At 37.9% G+C, this 21,006-nt stretch overlaps 3 protein-coding genes across 3 annotated transcripts; 1 reads left to right on the forward strand and 2 right to left on the reverse strand.

The window, feature by feature from the left end:
• Positions 1–2,701: 2,701 nt before the first annotated feature.
• Positions 2,702–15,392, reverse strand: LOC111334461 (uncharacterized). Its single transcript, XM_022940208.2, has 13 exons — positions 15,329–15,392; positions 15,164–15,247; positions 13,934–14,026; positions 12,135–12,242; positions 11,000–11,155; positions 10,863–10,897; positions 10,289–10,482; positions 9,843–9,925; positions 9,433–9,504; positions 7,894–7,981; positions 6,648–6,695; positions 5,876–5,949; positions 2,702–5,135 (listed from the first exon to the last, which is right to left on the reverse strand). Exons 1-13 carry the CDS (start codon positions 15,362–15,364, stop codon positions 3,006–3,008), a joined length of 3,201 nt encoding a protein of 1,066 aa, XP_022795943.1. The 5' UTR covers positions 15,365–15,392; the 3' UTR covers positions 2,702–3,005.
• Positions 15,393–15,413: 21 nt separating this feature from the next.
• On the forward strand, positions 15,414–18,475 carry LOC111334471 (elongation factor Ts, mitochondrial). Its single transcript, XM_022940229.2, has 3 exons — positions 15,414–15,572; positions 16,432–16,706; positions 17,683–18,475. The coding sequence occupies exons 1-3, from the start codon at positions 15,482–15,484 to the stop codon at positions 18,319–18,321; spliced, it is 1,005 nt and encodes a 334-aa protein (XP_022795964.2). The 5' UTR covers positions 15,414–15,481; the 3' UTR covers positions 18,322–18,475.
• On the reverse strand, positions 18,160–20,262 carry LOC111334776 (von Willebrand factor A domain-containing protein 1). Its single transcript, XM_022940592.2, has 3 exons — positions 19,985–20,262; positions 19,451–19,572; positions 18,160–18,899 (listed from the first exon to the last, which is right to left on the reverse strand). The coding sequence occupies exons 1-3, from the start codon at positions 20,235–20,237 to the stop codon at positions 18,723–18,725; spliced, it is 552 nt and encodes a 183-aa protein (XP_022796327.2). The 5' UTR covers positions 20,238–20,262; the 3' UTR covers positions 18,160–18,722.
• Between the last annotated feature and the right edge of the window lie 744 nt (positions 20,263–21,006).

The following is a 21,006-nucleotide window of genomic DNA, read 5'->3' on the forward strand; positions in this document are numbered from 1 at the left end:
ACTGTTCCGGCTCTTTACATTTCCTGTGGCACTGACAAGGAGAATTCGTGTGACAATCAGGAGCTGCTTAAATTCATTTCCTTTATTCTCGTGACTTTTACAGGTGATTCAAGGGGGTACTGTGAGGAGAAACTACAAGTCGGTGACTCAAGGGTTAAAGAGTTATTATATGAACTAAATCATGTTACTCAGCCAAGATTGAGTCACGAATTGATTCGGACACATCCTTACTGTTTACTGTCTGCGTCGATTCGTTTCTCAAGCTCGTTTATCGTTTTTAACATAAAAATGCAAAAAAAAAAATTATCATGTCAGTGGGTTTTGATTTGTTTTGATTATGTGCGGTTTTCTTTCTAGAAAAACCATTATTTTTTTCACCTGTTTCATGCTGTCTGTTTTACCTCTGTCCAATCAAAATCATAGCCGCACGAAAATGACTGCATTATTTAAGGATTTATCAATTTTTGTTTCTCGTAAACACGAGGCTAAGCTCAGCATTCGAAACAATAATGTTATCATTGACAGTTGACTTGGTTTATTCAAAGGTTGATTTTACTCAAAGGTTGATTTTCTTCATTTCAATCAAAATCTCGATAGAAACAGGATCCTTGCTTTCTTGCTTAATTTTAACGGGCATTTAACTTTGTGACATGGCAGAAAACACATTGCCACTAGTATTGATAAACCTTATAAACAACATTGACAATCAAGGACACCTCAAAAGTTGGCAACTACAGAGTACTTTGGAAACACACTCGTTGACGCTTGAATGGACGAGGACAGCTATCTGTAACAACAGTGATTACCAATCCGTGGGATCAGATTCTACCTTGGAGGACTTAGCTAAAAAGCCTGATCAAAGTGTTGTTTCAAACGAAGATTGCGACGACGAATATTCGAGTGAGGGCATTTATGTTACAGGCAAAAATGCAAAATGTACGCGCTCCAATTTTTTATCGGGACTTCGACGAACTCTGGAGGATAAAGATAACAAACAAATTGAACTACGCATTTATAACGAAAGTGAAACTCCTGAAGCCATGCTGATCGAGGACAAAGTCAAGTACGAAACACAGATATATTTTCAAGGCGGACCGCGTGGCTTCACTACGATGAACAAGACGAAAGATTGTCGACGAAATTCCAGCTGTAAAACCCCAATTCATTCATCACCATTAGAAAACAAAAGATACCTTGCCGATTACACAACTGACGAATTAGCGGATCAAAGCGTATCAGGAACACCCGGTGATCCCTTACTAAAACGAGTCAGTCGCAAGGAACGAGCGCTTTGTTCTTGTGGAGAAGTTTTCTTCTCTCGAAATTTATCTGTCATTCATCTGTTATCGACCTGCCTTGTAAGTCTCTGCTTTCGAATCGAACTCGAATATGATATACAACAAGTGCTAGACAGTTGGCATGCCGACGAAAAAGAAATTGGAATGGCGTGGTGGCAAAGTTACAAGAGCAATGGTTTCCCGGACGCTACAACGGCAATAGTAGAAAAAAGGGCCAAACAGTTAGAAACACTGGTGAGCCAATTTATCGAAAAAGCAACTTCACAAACACTGAAAGATCAGAACGGAAATATGTTTGTGCTTATGAGCGGCCTAAGAGATCTTCAAGATTAATCTCAAATAACAATTTTAGAAGTAAAGGTAAAGGAAAGTAAAGTAGAGCTTTAATTAAATCCATATGGTAGCCATCTAAGGCTGAATTGCATAAATTTACAAATTCCATCAATACAAAGCTTATAATATAAAAAAAGTGCTACAAAATTAAGCTTAGAATACTAATTTATAAAAATTCGTAAAAATTCAGACTACGAAAACTGCTAACGCCTGCACATAGATGGCAGAAATGTGCTAGAAAAACGCTTGGTAGTCAGTTTAACCCTTTGACCCTACGAGTGACCAGCATCTAATTTCTCCTTACAATATCACCCCTGAATCACACATTGAGGTCATGAGAATAAAGGAAATGATCAGCATAAGAGTGACCAGCATCTAATTTCTCCTTACAATATCACCCCTGAATCACACATTAAGGTCACGGGAATAAAGAAAATGATCACCAACTAAAGATGCTCTTGATTGTTTGACAAATTCTCCTTGTCAGCACCTTAGGAAATGTGTAGAGAACAGTATGGAGAATATGCATACTAATGTTAGGGTGTAAAGGGTTAAAAGGCTATTGGTCCATAAACCTATGAGCAGAATTTGATTTATCTACGCGTTCAAACCTAAAACATGCAATAGCGACTACTTGAGGTTCTGGGGTACATGTTAAATACACTTTCTCAAACTGAATTGGCTTGTAGTGGTTCTAACTTATGCTTATCAATCGACAGTGCCGAGTGGAAACTTTATAACGAATCATAGCAAAGTCCACTTGCAACAAAAACCAGTCCGGATACATGCCTGAGCTTATGGATTACAAGAACATCTGCTGAAGGCTTCGCTCAGTTTATAAAAGAGCCACGACAGGAATAGACTATACGTAATTTATAATGACAATCTATCAGCGTAACACCACCAACACCTCTTGATTGCACACTCCTCTTGCAATACGGCACTTTCACTGCAATTATTTACACTACTAACAATCATATTTACGATGAGTCATTTATACGATTTACAGTTATTTTTTGGATGGAGACTACTTACAAGTGCACTACTCATATCGTTCACAATACGAGAAATATTTCGTTACCTTCTATTTCAATGATTGCAGTACATAAACTGACACCGAAAAACTGCAAAAAAAAAAAAAAAAAACTTGGAGGAAAGAACTCACAAATATTGATAAAAATTTAACAAAGAATGCTGTATTGTATACTCATGATATAAATGTTGCCGTTTTTATAGGGTTAACCCATCTTCGTATTTATAACTACTTTATAATATCGGCTGAAATGCATTATCGTAGTTAACGTTTTGTGCACTGTAGAATATACGTGGTTTCAATTCGATGATAACAAACCATATTACACGGAAAAAACAGTGTCATTCAAATGGAAATGGTATCTCCTGAAGGCTAGATTCCTTCGTCTTGATCCACTTTTCCACATTAATTTTGAAAGGTAGACAGGTGATCCGTGATAAATCCAACACTAGCTCTTCAAGCGTGTTACCAGACAGCTGAAAGACTATACCGCCTTCACTGTAGAACTTGTTTCCTAGTTTTCCATCACTTCTAGTCCTGTTTTGTCGGATGAATCCTTCCAGCCATTGCTTCAAAGTATCACGTCCCATGTTGAGACATTCACAGACGAACGCTTGAAATTTTTGCTCGTCACTCAGACGAGCGCATCTTTTATTTACCCAGTTGACCGCCAATTCTATAACGCCTGAAATGTCCTTCAATTCCTCAACTATGTTCCACAATGTGTATTTCACAATGAACTTTCTTCGCACGCCGATTGATAACATGTTCCAAAGGGCACTACATAAAGGACTGCAAACATTTTCGACCAAACTTTCATGTTTGGTGTTATCAAGTGCCTCTTCGGGCTCTTCACGGAGCTCGACAATGTGTAGGAAAACTCGCTGAGTGGCTTCACGAAGAGCCCCTTGGGAGGAAGACTCTGTCCCAGGCCTGCCAACAACGCCATCCGCCCCAGTTGCTCTCGGCCTTTCAACACTCGTTAAGTTTTCAGTTCCATCATCGTTAACTTTAGAATCTAATAACGTGACATTAATATCCTCTAGAGAGTTGCTTTGACTAAGTATTGGCGTAACAACTTGCTCTTCAGCAATGTCATCCTGATCACTAGGCGAGTCTTCTGTGGCCGCCGCCAAAGTTAAAGTGTCTCTCACAACTTCATTCTGAATCCCATTTGTGAAAGAGGAGAGTTCGTTCTCAATGTGCTCATTTTCTACCAAAGTCCAGAGCTTATTTTCTTGATTAAAGAAAGCTTCAAGCCTGTCTGATATATAAACTTTTGTTTCATAAGAAAGAGCATCATTGTCTAAACGCAGAGCTCCGCGTTCAACCACAACCCAAGATCCATTTTCAAACTGTAAGTGCCACCCAGAAAGACATATTCTAGAGAATTTGTTGGCTTCGCCTACTTCCTCCTCGTTGACTTTGTGACCAGAGCAAATCTTCAGAGCCAGTTGTAGAACACGTGGCGAGCTAATGATAGTGAAATCACACTGCTCATTACGAGCACAAGAGATACAATGGTTTTCACCTTCCTTGTCAATTAATGTTGAAAATCCAGAAAAACCATCCTGAATATCTGTCCCCTTTACCAATGCTTCTGTAGGATACAGGGACTCACATGGAACAGAAGGAGAGCTGTTATCGCTGCCTGTCACACAAAGCACGTGTCTCTCAAACTTACTCTTGGTGCTCGCAATTAGTGTAGGATTGTCAGCGGTTGTGTTTATTACCTGGCTTTCGTTGTCAATCTTTAAGTGGGCGATGGCCTCCACACCGTCGACTGATAAAGGCTTCCTTTCGTGATTTCTTGGCTCGCTACAAGATTTATCGCCGTCAGGAAAAAGTTCTGCCCTGTTAGAATCGATAATTGCACATTTTTTCTTCTGACAAGAAGCGTAGCGATTCTCTTTGGAAGATAAGTTCGACAACTGTCCCTCTGTTTTGTCATTGAGCGCATACTCGGGCATGGCTAAAGAGGAGGTGTTCAGCGAAACGTTGTCACCATCAAAGATCTCTCCATCTTCTTCTCTGGACCAACCACTTGAGTCACTGTGTTTCTTACTAATATTGTCCGCAACCTCTACCGTAATTTCATCTTCACCTTTTACACACAAGCCCAAAGAAGTTTCTTCAACCGGTTGAAACTCGGCATCATCATTGATATCATTTTCCGTTTCTTGAGACATTCTTCGAGCCTCAGTCGATACTCCGGGCTTCATTGGGCCACTTTGCCTGTCTGTCTCAGCATCCACTAATATACCTAAAGAGCTATCCGATCCAGAACGTCTTATGACATCATTTGACACTCCATAATGATGTTCGTAGAACACAAGACCATCGGGGCGTGAAACCTCATTGTTGTCCGTCTTAATTACATCAACATTAAAATTACTGTTGTGCCTACACTTTTCCTTTTCGACTCTTTTCAGCGCCTTTTTTTCCCTTCGGTTTTGCTGGTTCTTCCTTAGCTGCAAATAGAGAGGATTATTAACGGTTTCAACATAAATAGAGAGGCAATAAATGATGTTGTGGGATGAAAAAACCGTGCTAGGACTGCCTCTAACAATATCGTCAAGGACCAACATAACATCACTATGTACAAACATGCTCCATTTCAAATAAGCATAATGATAACCTATGCGACTGCGAGGCAAACGATGATTTCCGAAGTAATTTTGGTTTTATCAACTGAGTTTATAATGTAAATTAGCCATCGTAAAGAGTTTTGAAAGCTGTTTCGCTCTGACGAAGGGCTAAAACTCGAAACATCAGATTTTATAACTCTTTATGATGGCCAATTTACATTACCAAATCAGTTCATAAAACCAAAATTACCTTGTTACTCCCACTGACATAGCACCACAGTTTCTTTAGAAACTTATCCCCTTTATTCATTGATGATTTCCGAAGATAAGTTTAGACCAAATGGAGTAATCCTTCTCAATGACTTCGTCTTTGGAGGGGGTTTCTACGTCCATATAAACTTCTTATTGACACATCTCCGAAAGTAATAGTTACGATTTGCAATGAATGACTTTGGCTTTGGTATCCTTATAATGTTAAAGGATGATAGTTTCTAAAGAAACTGTTTGGGGCTGCGTCGTTGGGGGTAACGAAAGTTAAAGTCTATTAATTCCTTCACCCAAACAATATGCTGTTAAAAAAAAAACCGTGGCATTTTTTACTAGTCTGTCATTTCGTTGGTTACCTTTTGTCTTTGAATTTCTGATATCCGCGGCCGGAGAGGTAAAGAAACAGTCGCGGTTTTTAGAATCAGCCTTCCTATATGATTTACAAAGACAGAAAATCAAAGTTTATCACGCAATAACATACAGCAGTTTATCGAAATCGGTGCAACCTACAAAAGAGTGGTCATTCAGTCCCTCTAGAAGCTCTGATCATGGAAAGCAGTCTAAACTTCAGTAGGATCTGAAGAGGATGTTATGTCTTGGACCAAGATGACGCCTCAGAATTAAAAAATTATTATAGCAGAAGCACTCTTGAAGCACACACCCGACTTAAAACTTCCTATTGACTCATTCCTGTAAGAAGTTACGAGTTACCCGAAACGGAAGCTCAAAAGGACATCTCATAGACTCCAGAACTCTTACTTTACCCAATCAACGTCACATCCCCATTGGTTACAGGTGTCACAAGACATGGATTTAATTACAGTGCCATACTTTAATGTTTATTTTGTCCTTATGAATTCCCTACTTAAACCGCTAGTGTCCATGCCCACCTATCTTAATCGTGGGTTAGGCAAGGTCACATCAGCGGTCACCGGTTATACCAATAGTGTCCATGCCCACCTACGAGAAAAACAATTCGTAAGCGCCCTGCTCCAGTTACTGAAACTTTTTCCAACTTCCGAGGATGACTGCTGACCAGAGCTTTCACTGTATCGAGCCTGAGTATTGACCCTCCGTTTTCGGACTCTCTTAAACTGAGAACAAAAAGCGTAAATACGTAGAACATACCTTGCAGAGAATGTTTGAGTGGCTCCTCCTCGGGAGTAAAAAGATTTGCTTGAAGTAGAAAAAGATAAACAAGGCTAAATGTGGAAGTAATGAATTTTATTACAATGATCATATTAAAAAAAAACCAGGAAAGATTTATTACTCGACGTTTCGGGGTCATCGTGACTCCATTATCAAGAGACTAGTTTAAAAACATGCAAATAAGGAAAGGTACAAGAATAGCATAAATTAGACTGAACGGCTTAAACAAACACCTTGGCGCGGATGGAATCCGTTTGCACGTTCAACGTCCGTTTGCAATTCAACGTCATCACGAAATGTAACGGCAAATTTGATTGCCTTGTTAATGAAATGTTGTATATTCGCATGCGTAAGCCAACACTGAACGTGCAAACGGATTCCATCCGCGCCAAGGTGTTTGTTTAAGCCGTTCAGTCTAATTTATGCTATTCTTGTACCTTTCCTTATTTGCATGTTTTTAAACTAGTCTCTTGATAATGGAGTCACGATGACCCCGAAACGTCGAGTAATAAATCTTTCCTGGTTTTTTCTATGCCTTTGCTTTAGCAAATCCCTGCTGATCAAATGATCATATTGAATATTTAAATACCATAGGGTGACTTTATGAATTATTTTAGTTTTACATTTTATTAGTTCGTTATAGGTCCACATCAGCCTTATGGCTGCCCCCTTCCTTACAACCTGCATTACTAAATAAAATGATTGATTGATTGATTGTACTAAACATCAAATCAGTGATCACATTTCTCTGTTGAAGAAGCCAATGATGGTTATTTTTTGGTAGGGGGGGGTGCAAGTTCGTTTTCAAAAGAGTTTCATCTGATCTTACGCTTACACTGATTCCACATATTTTTCTTTTGTCATCAAACTGTTTTCGTATAATCGATCACTTGAAGTTTTTCTTTTTCAGAAGTTTTCAATTTTTGTATTCTTACGAGCAGAAGGTTTATATAGTAAGTGACCGTAGCTTTCTGGCTGTGGACGTGTATCTCTATGTTGAGTTAGTTCTTGTTTTAGACTGTCATTGTGAGGATCTCGGAAATATAAGCAAGTCACAACTCTTTTCATACATGCGTGAAATGGTGCTGAGTCGAAGTAGAAGTAGCAAGAGATATTCTGGAAATGAAGACTTTTACACTATCACCCATGGTAGCTCTCCCGTAGCCTGTTAGCGTAAAGAGCTCGGCTTTCCTCCCAGAGGCCCAGTTGTAGATATATAACTTACACGTTCCATCGTCATTAACCAGATATAAACCAAAGTTATCAATACAAAGGGACTCTAGCTTGTCGGCCAAAACAGGAATACAAGGAACCTGAAAACAATTCGAAGAAGACTTTTCATTCTTCTGAACTGTATGATGATGTAGAGCAATAGCTTTGGGAAGGGGGTCCAAATTTTGATTCAATAAAAGACGAATTTCTTTTATTTTCATCACTAGGGCCTCAATAAGCTCAGAAAATTTGAAATTTAAATGCTTCAAATTACATGTTAATGCCATCCTGCCGTTGGATGAAGTTTGGTTTAAGACGAGTAGTAAAAAAACCAGGTCTAATGGAGATAGGGGTTTGGAACCCCCTGGACCCACCCACTAGAACTCAAGTGGCACAGTTATGACAAACACAGCCATTCTAAATCCAATACGTTCGAACTAAACTGTACGTTTTTTTCCGGAAGCAACACTTTGAGATTTAAGGACCAAAACAAGGAAATATGTTGCAGTAAACTTAGCAAGCTCTTAAATATGTATTCCTTAACTGGGGGACACATGTCAAAAGATGTGAAGTCTTACCATTCATTTTCAAAGTTCAGAGTGAACTTACACTGGGACAGCGGTTTCTAAGCTGTCTACTTACAACAGTGTACAATGCATGATTTCTTACACAACAGTAACAAAAGTATCTCTCTTGGAACCACTCTCTTGAGGGTTGTCCAATACACCCAAACCGTTGCGAATCGTGTGTTGTTTAATATAATATTCTGAAAATGGACTTCCGACTGTTTCACGCTTTAAGAACGTGGAAGGTCTTATGTTGTCATTTTCTCATACCATGTTACTCATTTTTACTCATTGCCCACGCCCTTCGGCTTCCAGCATGTTCACGCACGATTCGATGTCCGGCATACCGTGGTATTCATTTTCACACATCACTTACGCCTCCTGACTTCCGGTACGATAACGCACAAATCAACTTCCGGTTTGACGATTCGTCAACGACCGTACACGAATCGCAACGATTTGGGTGCATTGGACATGTACGACTCCCTTTTGGATTAAATGAACCCTTTACACCCTAACATAAGCATGCATATTCTCTACTGCTCAGGAGATATTGTTTTCCCATCTAAAGCTTTTTCACTTAATAATCATATCCTCTATTCTCATGGCACTTATGTTGGATGAAGTGGCGATATATATATACCTTATTAACCAAGCGCGAGAGCCGTACTGGGAGAATATCGGCTCGAGGTCTTGACAGTACGGACCGAGGGCCGATATTCTTCCAGTACGGTCCCGAGAAAGCTTGGTTAATAAGAGATTTATTATACGACAGAAGTTCAAAGGGACACAAGTGCGGTATCATTCGGGACCATTCAGGACAGTGCCCGGTCCAATACTGAGAAAATATTGACTGGCAATAGAGCATTTTGATTGGTTGATTTTAGTTATTGGCCCTCTGACTGCCCGTGTCGTGTAATCAGAAAGGAAAAATTCAGCTGCTAATCACCCTTGGGGTGAACAGATTAATCAAACACTCCATTTACCTCCTTTGCCTTTATGGAAACTAAACAAGGAATTACTTGAAATGTGCCATCTTCAAAGTGAATAATCAGCAGCTGGGAAAAGAAAATAAATTGATAAGAATTCTGTCTGGATATAAAAGAGACAGTTCATTGACAAGGTACCTCTACACATTCAAAGTTTAGTTCAAAACAATATAAATTTGAATGAAGAGGACAATAAGACACTGCTTTCTAAGATGCATAACTTCTCAGTTCAAAAATATTTTTTAGAGAATGTTCTTTTAAGAAATGAAGACAAATATATTAGTATTACGTGTCGATAGAAAAGACATTCACCCATTAAATAAACACTTGAAAGAAAGACAACTTGACAACTTTATTTTACTATCCAAAATTGAGACCTTAACCTCAATGACAGAGCAATTACTTACCTTGTAATTGTGTACTAAAAGATAGAAGTGGTTTCCAAGTTTGGAAATGTCTAAAGTTCCATCCTTGATGTCAAATCTGTGCCCTGGAATTAAAAACAAGCCAATGCTAATTCACAATTGTGCAAACAATTCTAACTTTCAACAATTTTAGAAGGAAAGTGTGTGGATGTCTTTCTGACTAATGGGTGCAGTGGCCTATCACATCAATGAATAATCCAGTGAAATTTTCGTGCAACAAAATCTCCTCTTATCCATCACCAATTGTGCTTAACTTTTGCAGGAAAATGAAATTTGAAATGTTTTTATTGTTTGTTACTCCCTTTGCTTTTGAAATTGGCAACTTTTTCAAATGAAGGCCTTCTGCTCAATTAAAAATCATTCACCAAACAACACACTTTTTAAGACAAAATTATTTTAACAGTACATTAACAATTATAAAACCTTACCAATTCCATTGGCTGTTACTGTCCATACTTCCATCGATGACTGTTGAAGCTTACAAATGTGGCAACCAGCACACCGTTTGGTTTGTGACTTCATATGTAGGGTATCTACCAATTCATCCATATCACACACACATGGAAGGAGAACTGTGTGAATTTTTGTATCCCACATGGTGACAGATACATATACTGGCTCACTGGAAAATATGCACTTAAAGTAAGTTGATGACATGTGTATGCATGGCAAAAGTGCCTGTCAACACGAAAAAGTGCCCCTTTAATGCCAGATACTTCTCCCCCATACCCCATCCATCTCAGCTTGCTGGATTGCTCAATGAAAAGAGGAGTTCTAAAATAACTACAAAAAAATCATACCATGCAGTTGTATATTTTGTAGTTCAAAGTCACACTTCCAGATCAAATTAATCTTAAACCAGTTAGATTTCTAGACTCTTTTGTTCTAGATATATTAATTAGCATTTTCCATAAAAAAAAAAAATACCAATCAAATTAGTTTGAAATCAGTTCAACCTGAAGTGATTTTAAACCAAAACATATACACTTCTAGAGGTCTTACTGGCATTCACTTGAACCACAGAGGATGCTGTCAGCCTACAAAAGAAATTATGGAAACATTATATGCAAATTGTTGTTATTTGTAACAATCACTTCTTACTTAAGTAAGGAAAGAACATTAAATGCCCTGATACTTACTGAGCTTTCATCCCCATTATAAACTGGGACAGGCACATCTGCAAAGTTTCCTTGATTAATGAAATGCTTCTTCATTTTTTGTCTCTTTCGGTGCCGTATCCAAAACTCTTTGGCTTCTCTTAAGCCATTCACCCACTCTTCCATTGCTTGTCTAGACTGTAAAAACACACCATGAAGACCACAGTCATATTGAGTACACTGATTGCCATGAGAGAGAGCTAGAAATGTCCATTTTGTGGCAATTCATAAATAATGGTCTTCCCCAAGAAGACGAAGGGCTAGCGCTCCGACAAAGGCCTAACGCTCGAAACGTCAGCTTTTGTAATCGTTACAGTGGCCAATTTACCATTTCAACTTTGTTGATATATCCAAATTATTTCATTACCCCCACCGACACAGCCCCAAACAGTTTCTTTAGAAACTATCAGCCTTTATTCCCATGATATGACATACGTGGCACAACAATGCATGCAGGCCAACTTTCTATAATATCTAGAAGTCTTTGTCACTTTTATAATTTCTAAATCTCACAGATTAAATGAAATTTGAATAATTTAAATTTGAATAATGTGTTCTATAAAATAAGGGTCAGATCAATAAATTTTCCTTTTTCAAACAATATTAGGTTACTTATTCAAGGGTGGCTTTGTATTTGAATGAATTTGAAGTTTTGGATCACCTGTGACAATTTTAGCAATTTCATTTTTTGGGGAGACTCTTGATGAAGCCCTCTACTCTCACTCACATTTTTTATTTTTTCTGAGAGGAGAAATATGGGCAAGTGCCCAAATTAAAAAAAAGTCAGATTTCAGATTCCTGTGCAGAGATTGGCATCTCTGGCAAAGTAGTGGTTGCTACGTGGTTACGGGTGTAACAATTAAAAAATATTTGGCTTTTCTTAACCCTTTGACCCCTACCTAGGAGTGACTGTCATATAATGTCGCCGTACAATATCACCCCTGACTCAAACATTCAGGTTGCAAGAATAAAGAAAATAACAATCACCGACTAAAGAAGCTTTTGATTGTTAAACAAATTCTCCTTGTCAACACCTTAGGAAATGTATAGATAACAGTCTGGAGAATGCAAACTGATGTTTGGGTAAAAAAAGTTCAGACGACTTAAGAATCAGTACCTCAGTAGAAAAGACGTACTCTGTAGACTCTTTGTCATTAAGGGTTAGCTTAAAGCTGCAGTTCTTGTAGTGTTTGCTGGACATCAAAATTTCTGTAACGCCACATACCTAACGACATAATTGCCAATGATTAGCAAAATGATAACTTTATCAGCTGTGAGACTACTTTGATAAATTTATTGGAAGAGTTTTGAAATGGTCTGGACAAACAAAATTTCGCTTCTATTATTAGTATTGATCTGTCCAAAGCCTTTGACGGCTTGCCACATGATTTAATTTTAGCCAAACTTGCTGCCTATGGTATATCACCCAAAAGTTGTGCATTTATAGGTAATTACTTGACTGATCACTTATAGAGGGTAAAATTAGGCAATCAACTTTCAGATTGGAGTCCTCTTCTTAGAGGAATTCCTCAAGGGTCTGTATTAGGTCCCCTTCTTTTTAATATTTACCTAAATGATTTACTATTATCTAGTCTTCAGTCCAAAATAAGTTCATTTGCCGATGATACTCAGATCTTCGATATTGATAACGATGTTTCCCTATTACATGGAAAACTACAAACTGATCTTGTCACTGCTTATTCTTGGTTTTGCTCTAATGGCCTTGTTATGAATCCGGATAAATGTACTGCCATGTGGCTGGGTAAGAGCAATGACAGTCTACTATACCCTGTTTTGCCATTGGGAGTCAGGAGATCAGTTTTGTGGGGGGGGGGGGGGTGGGGATGTTAAGCTACTGGGTGTAACCATTGATCATGACTTAAAGTTTAATGAACATATAGGTAACATAGCACGGAAAGTTAGCAAGCAAATTCAAGTTTTACAAAGACATAAGAAATTAATTAACATCCATGCCAAGGTTAAATTATATAATGCTTATCTTTTGCCTCATTTAAATTATTGTTCTGTTGTATGGCATCATTGCAGAAAAGGTAATTCCAACAAATTGGAACAACTTAATGAACATGCGTTGCGCTTTATTTACAATGATGATAAAAGTTCGTATAGGGAATTATTATTTAATAGAAGAATTCATAATATTTTAACATTGGTATTTAAAGCTTTGCATGGGTTGGTTCCAGAATACACTTCTAGGTTATTTACTTTACACAAGATTAATCTGAGGGGGGATAATATTCTTATGGTACCCAGGGTAAATACCCTTAGCTATGGCCTCCGCTTATTGGCCTATCAGGGTAGTAAGCTATGGAACTCTCTTCCTAATAACATAAGACTGCTACACGAATTAAGTCAATTTAAATCTGAAATTTCTAAATTGAAATTTGACCTGTAGAATAAATTTTACTTAGTTTTTATCTTGTTTAGAAATTATATTTTAATATCCTTTGCTTTAGAATTATATTTTGTATTTTATGTATAGATAGTATTTAGATAGTTAGTAATTAGATTAATTTTAAATATTTTAATTTAGATAATTTAACTTGGAGATATTAGCATGTATTTGCTATCTTAAATTCAAGTATAAATAAAGCTATTGTCATTGTTGTTGTTGTCATTGTTGTTGTTGTCATTGTCAAGTCTTGGAAAAATCATCCGAGGCACATAAACAAATTATATGATGTATGGTCAATTTCGTAACTGACTAGAATTAAAAGCAAATGTTTCAGTCGGGGTCTAAAATTAACAGCATAGATAAAAATAAACTGCTACAATTATTTCAAAAGTTTGTGAGCTTATTAATAACTTAGCATAGAATAACTTTTAAATATAGCTAAGTACTGTTGCTTGCAACTCCAATTGCATCTATATAGAAGTACCATGATAATTTTAATTTACCTCTTCTAGACATATTTTAAAATCTTCTTTTGATCGTTGCCCCTTATAGTAAATGTCTCTACTTTCATACTGATATATTACCGTCTCCAATAGCTGCAGATCAAGAGAAAATTATCAATGTCGTTATCCATCACTGTTTTTATTCAATAGAGGGACAGATCTAGGATTTTTTGATAAGGAGATGCAACCTTCTAGAAACACAGATATTTTGCTTTTCTTAGCATGGCCTAAATACGCATTGAAATATTGCAAGATGAGTAATTATCAAATACTTCTGATCTAGAAGCCGTAGACCATCCTGTCATTGCAATAATGCTTTTGATAAACCAGTAATAAAAAATCCCACAAGTCAGATGATTGCAGATCCCTGCAACCCTTCTTGTGGGTCTGCTACTATAATATATACAAGTGAAAAAAATTCATCACAGCTATGAAGAGTATTGACCCTTCCTGTTTAAGGAGAAATATCATAAAAGCATCCGTCCGTCCATCTATAGGCTCAAGCTTACTAAATGAACAAGTACAAATGTTCCACTCAGGTAAGACTACAAATCAAAATATCAAATAAGATGTCCACCTAAATTTGCCATAGCATTGTAATAGAAAAAAAGCAAAGAGCAAAAACAAAAAATTGAACAGTCAAATAGGAGTTTATTAGCATATAAAACTACCTTGACTGGCTAAATTATGCCTGCCAGCCCAACGATTTTCACAAAATTTCCCTGGAAAATCCTTTAGAACTTCTTGATTGTATCAGATGTTGAATGGAGGTTTCCAGCATTAGGATATGTTAATTACTTCGAATTTGGCTTTCTCCTTTTCTTACATGTACATCGGGTGTACAGCCTTACTTTCGCATGTACTTTGCAGTGGTAAAGCTTTACAATTATTCAGTGATGCGGTAGAAAACTTATGAAAATTGGTACGAACTTTGAAATCACCTCAACTTACATTCACCGCTGTTGAGGTGGTCAACAATTCTAAACAAAACGATATCAATAACTACATCAAAATTTTCTTGATACCAGATCATAAGTATTTTGAGAAGTAAATCTAGTTTCGTTTTCCAATTTCGATGCAATCCACGGTTTTTAACCACTAATGACTCCGTCGCTAAAACCTAACCATAATTTTTGAATTCGAATCATAAAGTTTATACTCCTGGAAACAATAGCTGAAACAGATTAAACTTTGATAAATAAAAAGCTCGGTCATTTGTGCAGCCCTTACCACGAAGAAAGCTCGTTTTCGTCTTCCAAGCTTGCTTGCACGATGAAAAACTAAATTTCCTTCTAAATGTGGAGGAGGACGAGTCTATAGGATGAATGAAAACAAAACTAAGAATAGCACGGGTAAAAGTTTGCAAACAATGTATTAAACGACAAAGATTTTTACCAGTGTTGCACCCCTCATTTCCCTATCTGTAGCCATGTTTTGACCAGCTTAGCCTCACTCTGAAGTGCACAAAACGAGATTAAGTGGAGAGGAGGAGAGGAGAAAGGAAAGTCATCATTCAGTACTAGTCCTCCTCAGAGAGTCTTTTTCAAGATGGCGGCTTTGGCGATGGCTTGTTCCAAAATGTGCACTTTTAGTACATTTGGGGCGAGATCTTTTCTCCTAAGTACCAGGATTAATCAAGGTATTGTGTATATGTGATCATCTTGTTATAAAGTCCATCATGCAGTACCTCATCAATTTCCAGAGAAATACCAACGTACTCACAGAACGATTGAAATCTGTGGCATGAAACTCAGTCGTCGACAAAATAATGACAGTGCTTTAGTTTTAGATTGCTTGTTTATGCAACGGTATCAATTCCCCATTGTATTTAGTCACTGTTGTCAAGAATTGTAGAAAACCAAATATAAAAGCGTACTAAGTATATCTTTATGTGAAAACTGGCTTCAAAAGATGATTCTTTCGCGCAATGACCACAGCAGACAACAAGAAGGCGCAATTCTGAACCTTTATGGACGTAAAATGAACTGCAGAATTTTCATTTTTGAGGTGAAATAGGTAAACGGTGGTTGAAATGATTTAAAATAATGACAGTCATTTCTGTCGCAAAATCATGTTTACTACCTGCCTTCTTCATTGGTGAGGGGGAGGGGGGGGGAGGTCACTGGAGGAGTCTCTTAACTCTTGATTTTAGCCCTGTTTGTAAACACTCTGGATTATTGATGACAATCATTTTCCATTTTTGCTTTTCTCTCCTGCTTCCCACCATTTCTTCACCAATATTCTTACTCTATTACCTTGTCAGTTCTCAGAGCCTTCCATCCTTGTCTCCCTTTACTCAATTGTCATGGCAAAATTAAGTATTGATTTGAAATGATTGCATTGTTGCACAATCATATTAAGCTCTTGATGGTGAAAAACATGTGTGGCTTTTTGAAAAATAAAGAGGAGGAGGGTGTTGTCCCATAAGTGATTATGATTGCATTTTTATTAGGCTTGTTGGGAAAAAAAAAATTTCATGTTCCCCATCATATTTGTAGGATTGAACACCCGGCTCCTGAGCTCAACACAGCAGAATTCCAGGAAAGTGGACAAATCATTGCTTTCTAGATTGAGAAAGGAAACTGGATTTGGTTTTGCTAAATGCATGGAGGGTCTTCAAGTAAGCAACAATGATTATTATGCAGCTTTGACATGGCTGAAGGCAGAGGCAGAGAAACAAGGCTGGGAGAAGGCTGCTAAACTACAAGGGAGGGCTGCAGCTGAAGGACTTGTTGGAGTTTTGGTGGATGGTAACTTTGGTGCCATGGTTGAGGTAGGTTATAAAACTCTTACCCACTTGAAAAATGATACATCTGTTGCATGATTTTTTTCCTGTTGTAAACTGTCTTTAAACTGAGCTTTTAGTTTTTATTTTTTAGGTACATTTTTTCCTGTAAACACTAGACACTTGTAGAAACCCCCAATAGAAATATTGAGCAATGTGTTAAAACATCCAGCCTCCACCCATGGATAAAATCCTTTCTGATGCTCTGATTGGTGGTTAAACCCTTTAGATCTCTAGACCTGCTTTGTGATTGTCACTCATCACTTTTCTTGATAAGAGAATGAGAAGGATTTGGTTAAATAGCTCTGTTCAATTGGATTTTGTTTATTCTCATAATTAGAATTTCCTTGTTAATTTGATTTACCTTTAACCCAAAGATCTGATTGTTAATTCTCCCCTCTAACTGCTACACATTTCCTTGTGAATTAGTTTTGAGAATTTGTTGTTAAATCAAAAGAACAACTTGTACCTGATATGTTTGAGTATTCTGATGACCTGTTTGCTGGATATTGTGAGGATAGTATGAGAGAAGTTACATGTTGATCACTTCTGGGAGTTTTAAAGAGTCAATGAATTAGATACAATGAATATATATGAAGTTGATATATTTTGAACTGCGGTATTAAATACGTATGATGCACGATCCTTCGCAGTAGATAGCGCTATTTATGCAATAACGAAAATCAGACCTGAAAAAAACTTAACGGCCTGCTCCCAGTTGGCTTGTTAGCTCAATTGGTAGAGCGCTGCACTAGTATCGCAGAGGTCAGTGGTTCGAATCCCGTACAGGCCTGATTTTTTTCAGGTATGATTTTCGCTATTGCATAAATAGTGCTATCTATTGCGAAGGATCGTGCATCATTCGTAGTCAATGAATTGTTACCATATGATGTGCAAATTTTAGAAAGGAAAAGATCATCTTAAGTTGTTAAGAAATAGTAGTCACTTGTTACTTTTTTTACAGGTTAACTGTGAGACAGACTTTGTAGCAAGGAATGAACTTTTTGTTGATCTGGTATCCAATATAGCAAACACAGCAATGGTAAAACGGAAGAAGATTGTTGATCAGAACCAAAAAGTTAACACATTTGCTGGTGAACTTGAACACTTAAGAGAGGTTATTCCAGAGCATAAACTGAGAAATGAGGAAATACAGAAAAGTGGAGAGACTGTGGCAGAAACTGTGACAAGAACAATTGGTAAATTAGGGGAAAACATCAAAATTAGCAAAGTTGTTACAATGACAACTGAAGTAAGCAATGTTATTGGTAGTTACGCCCATGGTCCTTTTGTAAAATATGTAGCAGGGTGTTCCCTTGGAAGATATGGGGGATTAGTGGCCCTAAGACCAAAAAGTGGCAACACTAATCTTGATTCTGTGCAGCAACTGGCCAATAAGGTAGCACAACATGTCGTAGGAATGAATCCAAAGGTTATTGCACAAGATGGCAGCAGTAAAAATGAGGGTGTTCTGAATGAAGAGACAAGTGACGTGTTACTTGAGCAGGAATACCTGTTGGATGACAGTTTGACAGTGAAGGACTTGCTAGATAAGGAAGGAGTTGAAGTTGTTGATTTTGTTAGGTATGAATGTGGCACATAGTAGCTCTTGGATATACTTGAGATGTGTTTGTCATTACCAAACCCTGACTAAACACTAAGCTAAGCCGTATTGCCTCAAAAAGGCTTGGGGTAAGAGCTGATGTTTTTCTTACATTAGACAGCTTTGTTGCAATAATAAATGGACCTTAAAAATGTATCTCCTCTACTCTTTTCATCAATCTGAATGATAATTTTGCCTTGTCCCCTTCCAGCCCCCTTCCTGCTTCCCCTCCCCCCTGTCCCTTCTCCCCCCCCCCCAGAAAAAACGCGGCAAAAAAAGCTCATGCTATCAAGATACTCTTGTTCGCCCTTTTTATAATTTTGATCTTTTTCAGAGATCTGTTCAAGAATTAAAATAAAAAAAAGTTCTCCTCTTCCTTGGTAAATGAGTCTCAATCATGGTTAGCTGCAGTCCTGTTGGGTCAATTCGTTCATTCGCTGTACCACACTTTCTGCCGAACCATCAACAATGGTAAAGAAATCTTTTTTCGGATCTTTAACAAGTGATTCTAGCTGACCTCTGTGAATTCCCGTTCCGCTTGCAACTGTGATCACGTGTGTAGCATTTATTCTGGGATCCTATTGGTATGGGTTATAAAAAGTAAACAAAGTTGAAATGGTAAACTTTGTTGATATATTCAAATTAATTCGTTACCCGGCCCCACCGACGCAGCGCCACAGTTTCTTTAGAAACTATCAGCCTTTATAAAAGTAAAGATTGAATTCAGTTTAGGAAGAGAAGAAAGGCTTCCTCTGAGCTTATTGATTGGTTGGGAAAACTTGCACCATTTGTTTGACCAACCAAAATTGAACCAACTTAATTTTTATGTGCGTTAGTACAAGCTTGACATTAGCTAAGGGTAAGCCAGAAGCCGCGATGTGTTCCCAGTGGTTCGTAACCCTGTCAAGCAGGACAACTGCTTGACAGAGTTACGACACCAAGCCGCGACCAAAATGCTAGTCCAATATGTAACCTAGTCCCATTTTGTCTAATATGTAACCTATCAAGCTGTCCATGAGGGACTGGTATGTCAGAGGGGACAGCTGTTACAACTAAAAACTCCATAAACACTTCGTGAAGTTGTCTCGGAGGGAAATGTTGTATGACATTTTTGTCAGAAAAGACTTACCAAGTAATAACCTCCAAAGGCACCATCTGAAAATACAATCAGGATCTTGGATACTTTCGGCCTCGTGCCACTCTCCTCTCTGAACAGTTCATCAGCTGCTACCCTCAAACCCTCTTCAAAGTCTGAAAATGTACCGTGAAACAAAAAAAGTACAGGGCGAAATAGCTTAATTCACTTTCCGCGAAGAAGACGGTTTTGTTACACCACTGATGCTGTGTGACTGTTCTTCAAAAATTTCGGTACTTTCTCAACCACTCAGATGCAAAACTAGCTTCGATTGTGACTTAACCTTTTTTTTATTTTGCTTAACCCTTGATCCCTAAGGGTAATTAGCTTCTAATTTCTCCTTACAATATCACCGCTGAATCACACATTGAGGTCACGAGAATAAGGGAAATGATCAACTAAGGAAGCTCTTGATTGTTAACAAATTCTCCTTGTCAGCCCTTTAGGAAATGTATAGAGAAAAGTATGGAGAATATGCATACTGATGTTAGGGGTTTAAAGTGTTAAGACTGCTTAAGCTACACGTACCCGTGTCTCCATCACCGTAAACAAGTGAACCAAAAGAGGATTCGATGTGATCCGAGGAAGAAAATTTGGTGAAACTGGACAAAAGTGTTGGTCCCATCGGGAACCTTACAAGACACACGCGGGTTTCTGTTGGTTCCTCTTCCATAAGCTGTATCATAAAAGTTGCAAAGCGTTTCATCGACCAGAAGCCCTCCTCTGTTATACTTGTTGAAGTGTCAAACAACATTGCGACATCTTGTGAGGTCACGCACATACCTGAAAGGCGAGGAGTCTGGTTGATCAACCCTTTGACTTCCAAGATCTAATTGTTAATTTTCCCTTCTAGCTGCTACTCATTTTCTTGTAAATAGGGTACGAGAATTTGTTGTTTGATCAATATAAAAGCCTCTGACTGATAGGTTTGAGCATTCTCATTAACTGTCTGCTGGATAAAGTATAGATACTGTAGGGAGAAGTTACACGTTAATCACCTCTGGGAGTTATAGGGTTGACTTGCGAAATGACGAGTTCATTTTTCTTCTAGTCACCATAAAAAGTCCTTGTTAATAGCATGTTATATTGAGAAAGTTTTGTTGCCCACTGCCATATCAAGATCGCAACCGACCTGCGAGAACAGCGTTTTTTTTTTCCTCGAAAAGGAAAATGAATGTCTTATATCGATGTAACACCCACCCTGCAAAGCTTTCTTGTTTTCTCGAAGCAAACATGCCAGAAAGTCGCTTTTGTTCGCAAATTGTATGACACCCTTCAGTTGATAAGTTTGTGAATTTACCCGACGTTTTCGACGTGATATTTTGAAATGATGACGGCTACTTTATGCGGTTGATCACCTCTTGGAGTAAAAGGGTGAAAACGTTTAGCCAGGGTTAAAATCACATTTACTGAAATAAACCAGAATGTAGATCTACAGGTAGTATGTCTTTGAACGGTATGAAAAGTAGAATGTAACAGGACGCTAGCAAACCTACATGGATATGGTTGGATTCAATCGTTTGGGTTCCAGAATAATGCGGTGCCTAAGC

The sequence above is a fragment of the Stylophora pistillata genome, chromosome 8 (genome assembly GCF_964205215.1).
Source record: "Stylophora pistillata chromosome 8, jaStyPist1.2, whole genome shotgun sequence".
In the NCBI taxonomy this organism is placed as follows: domain Eukaryota; kingdom Metazoa; phylum Cnidaria; class Anthozoa; order Scleractinia; family Pocilloporidae; genus Stylophora; species Stylophora pistillata.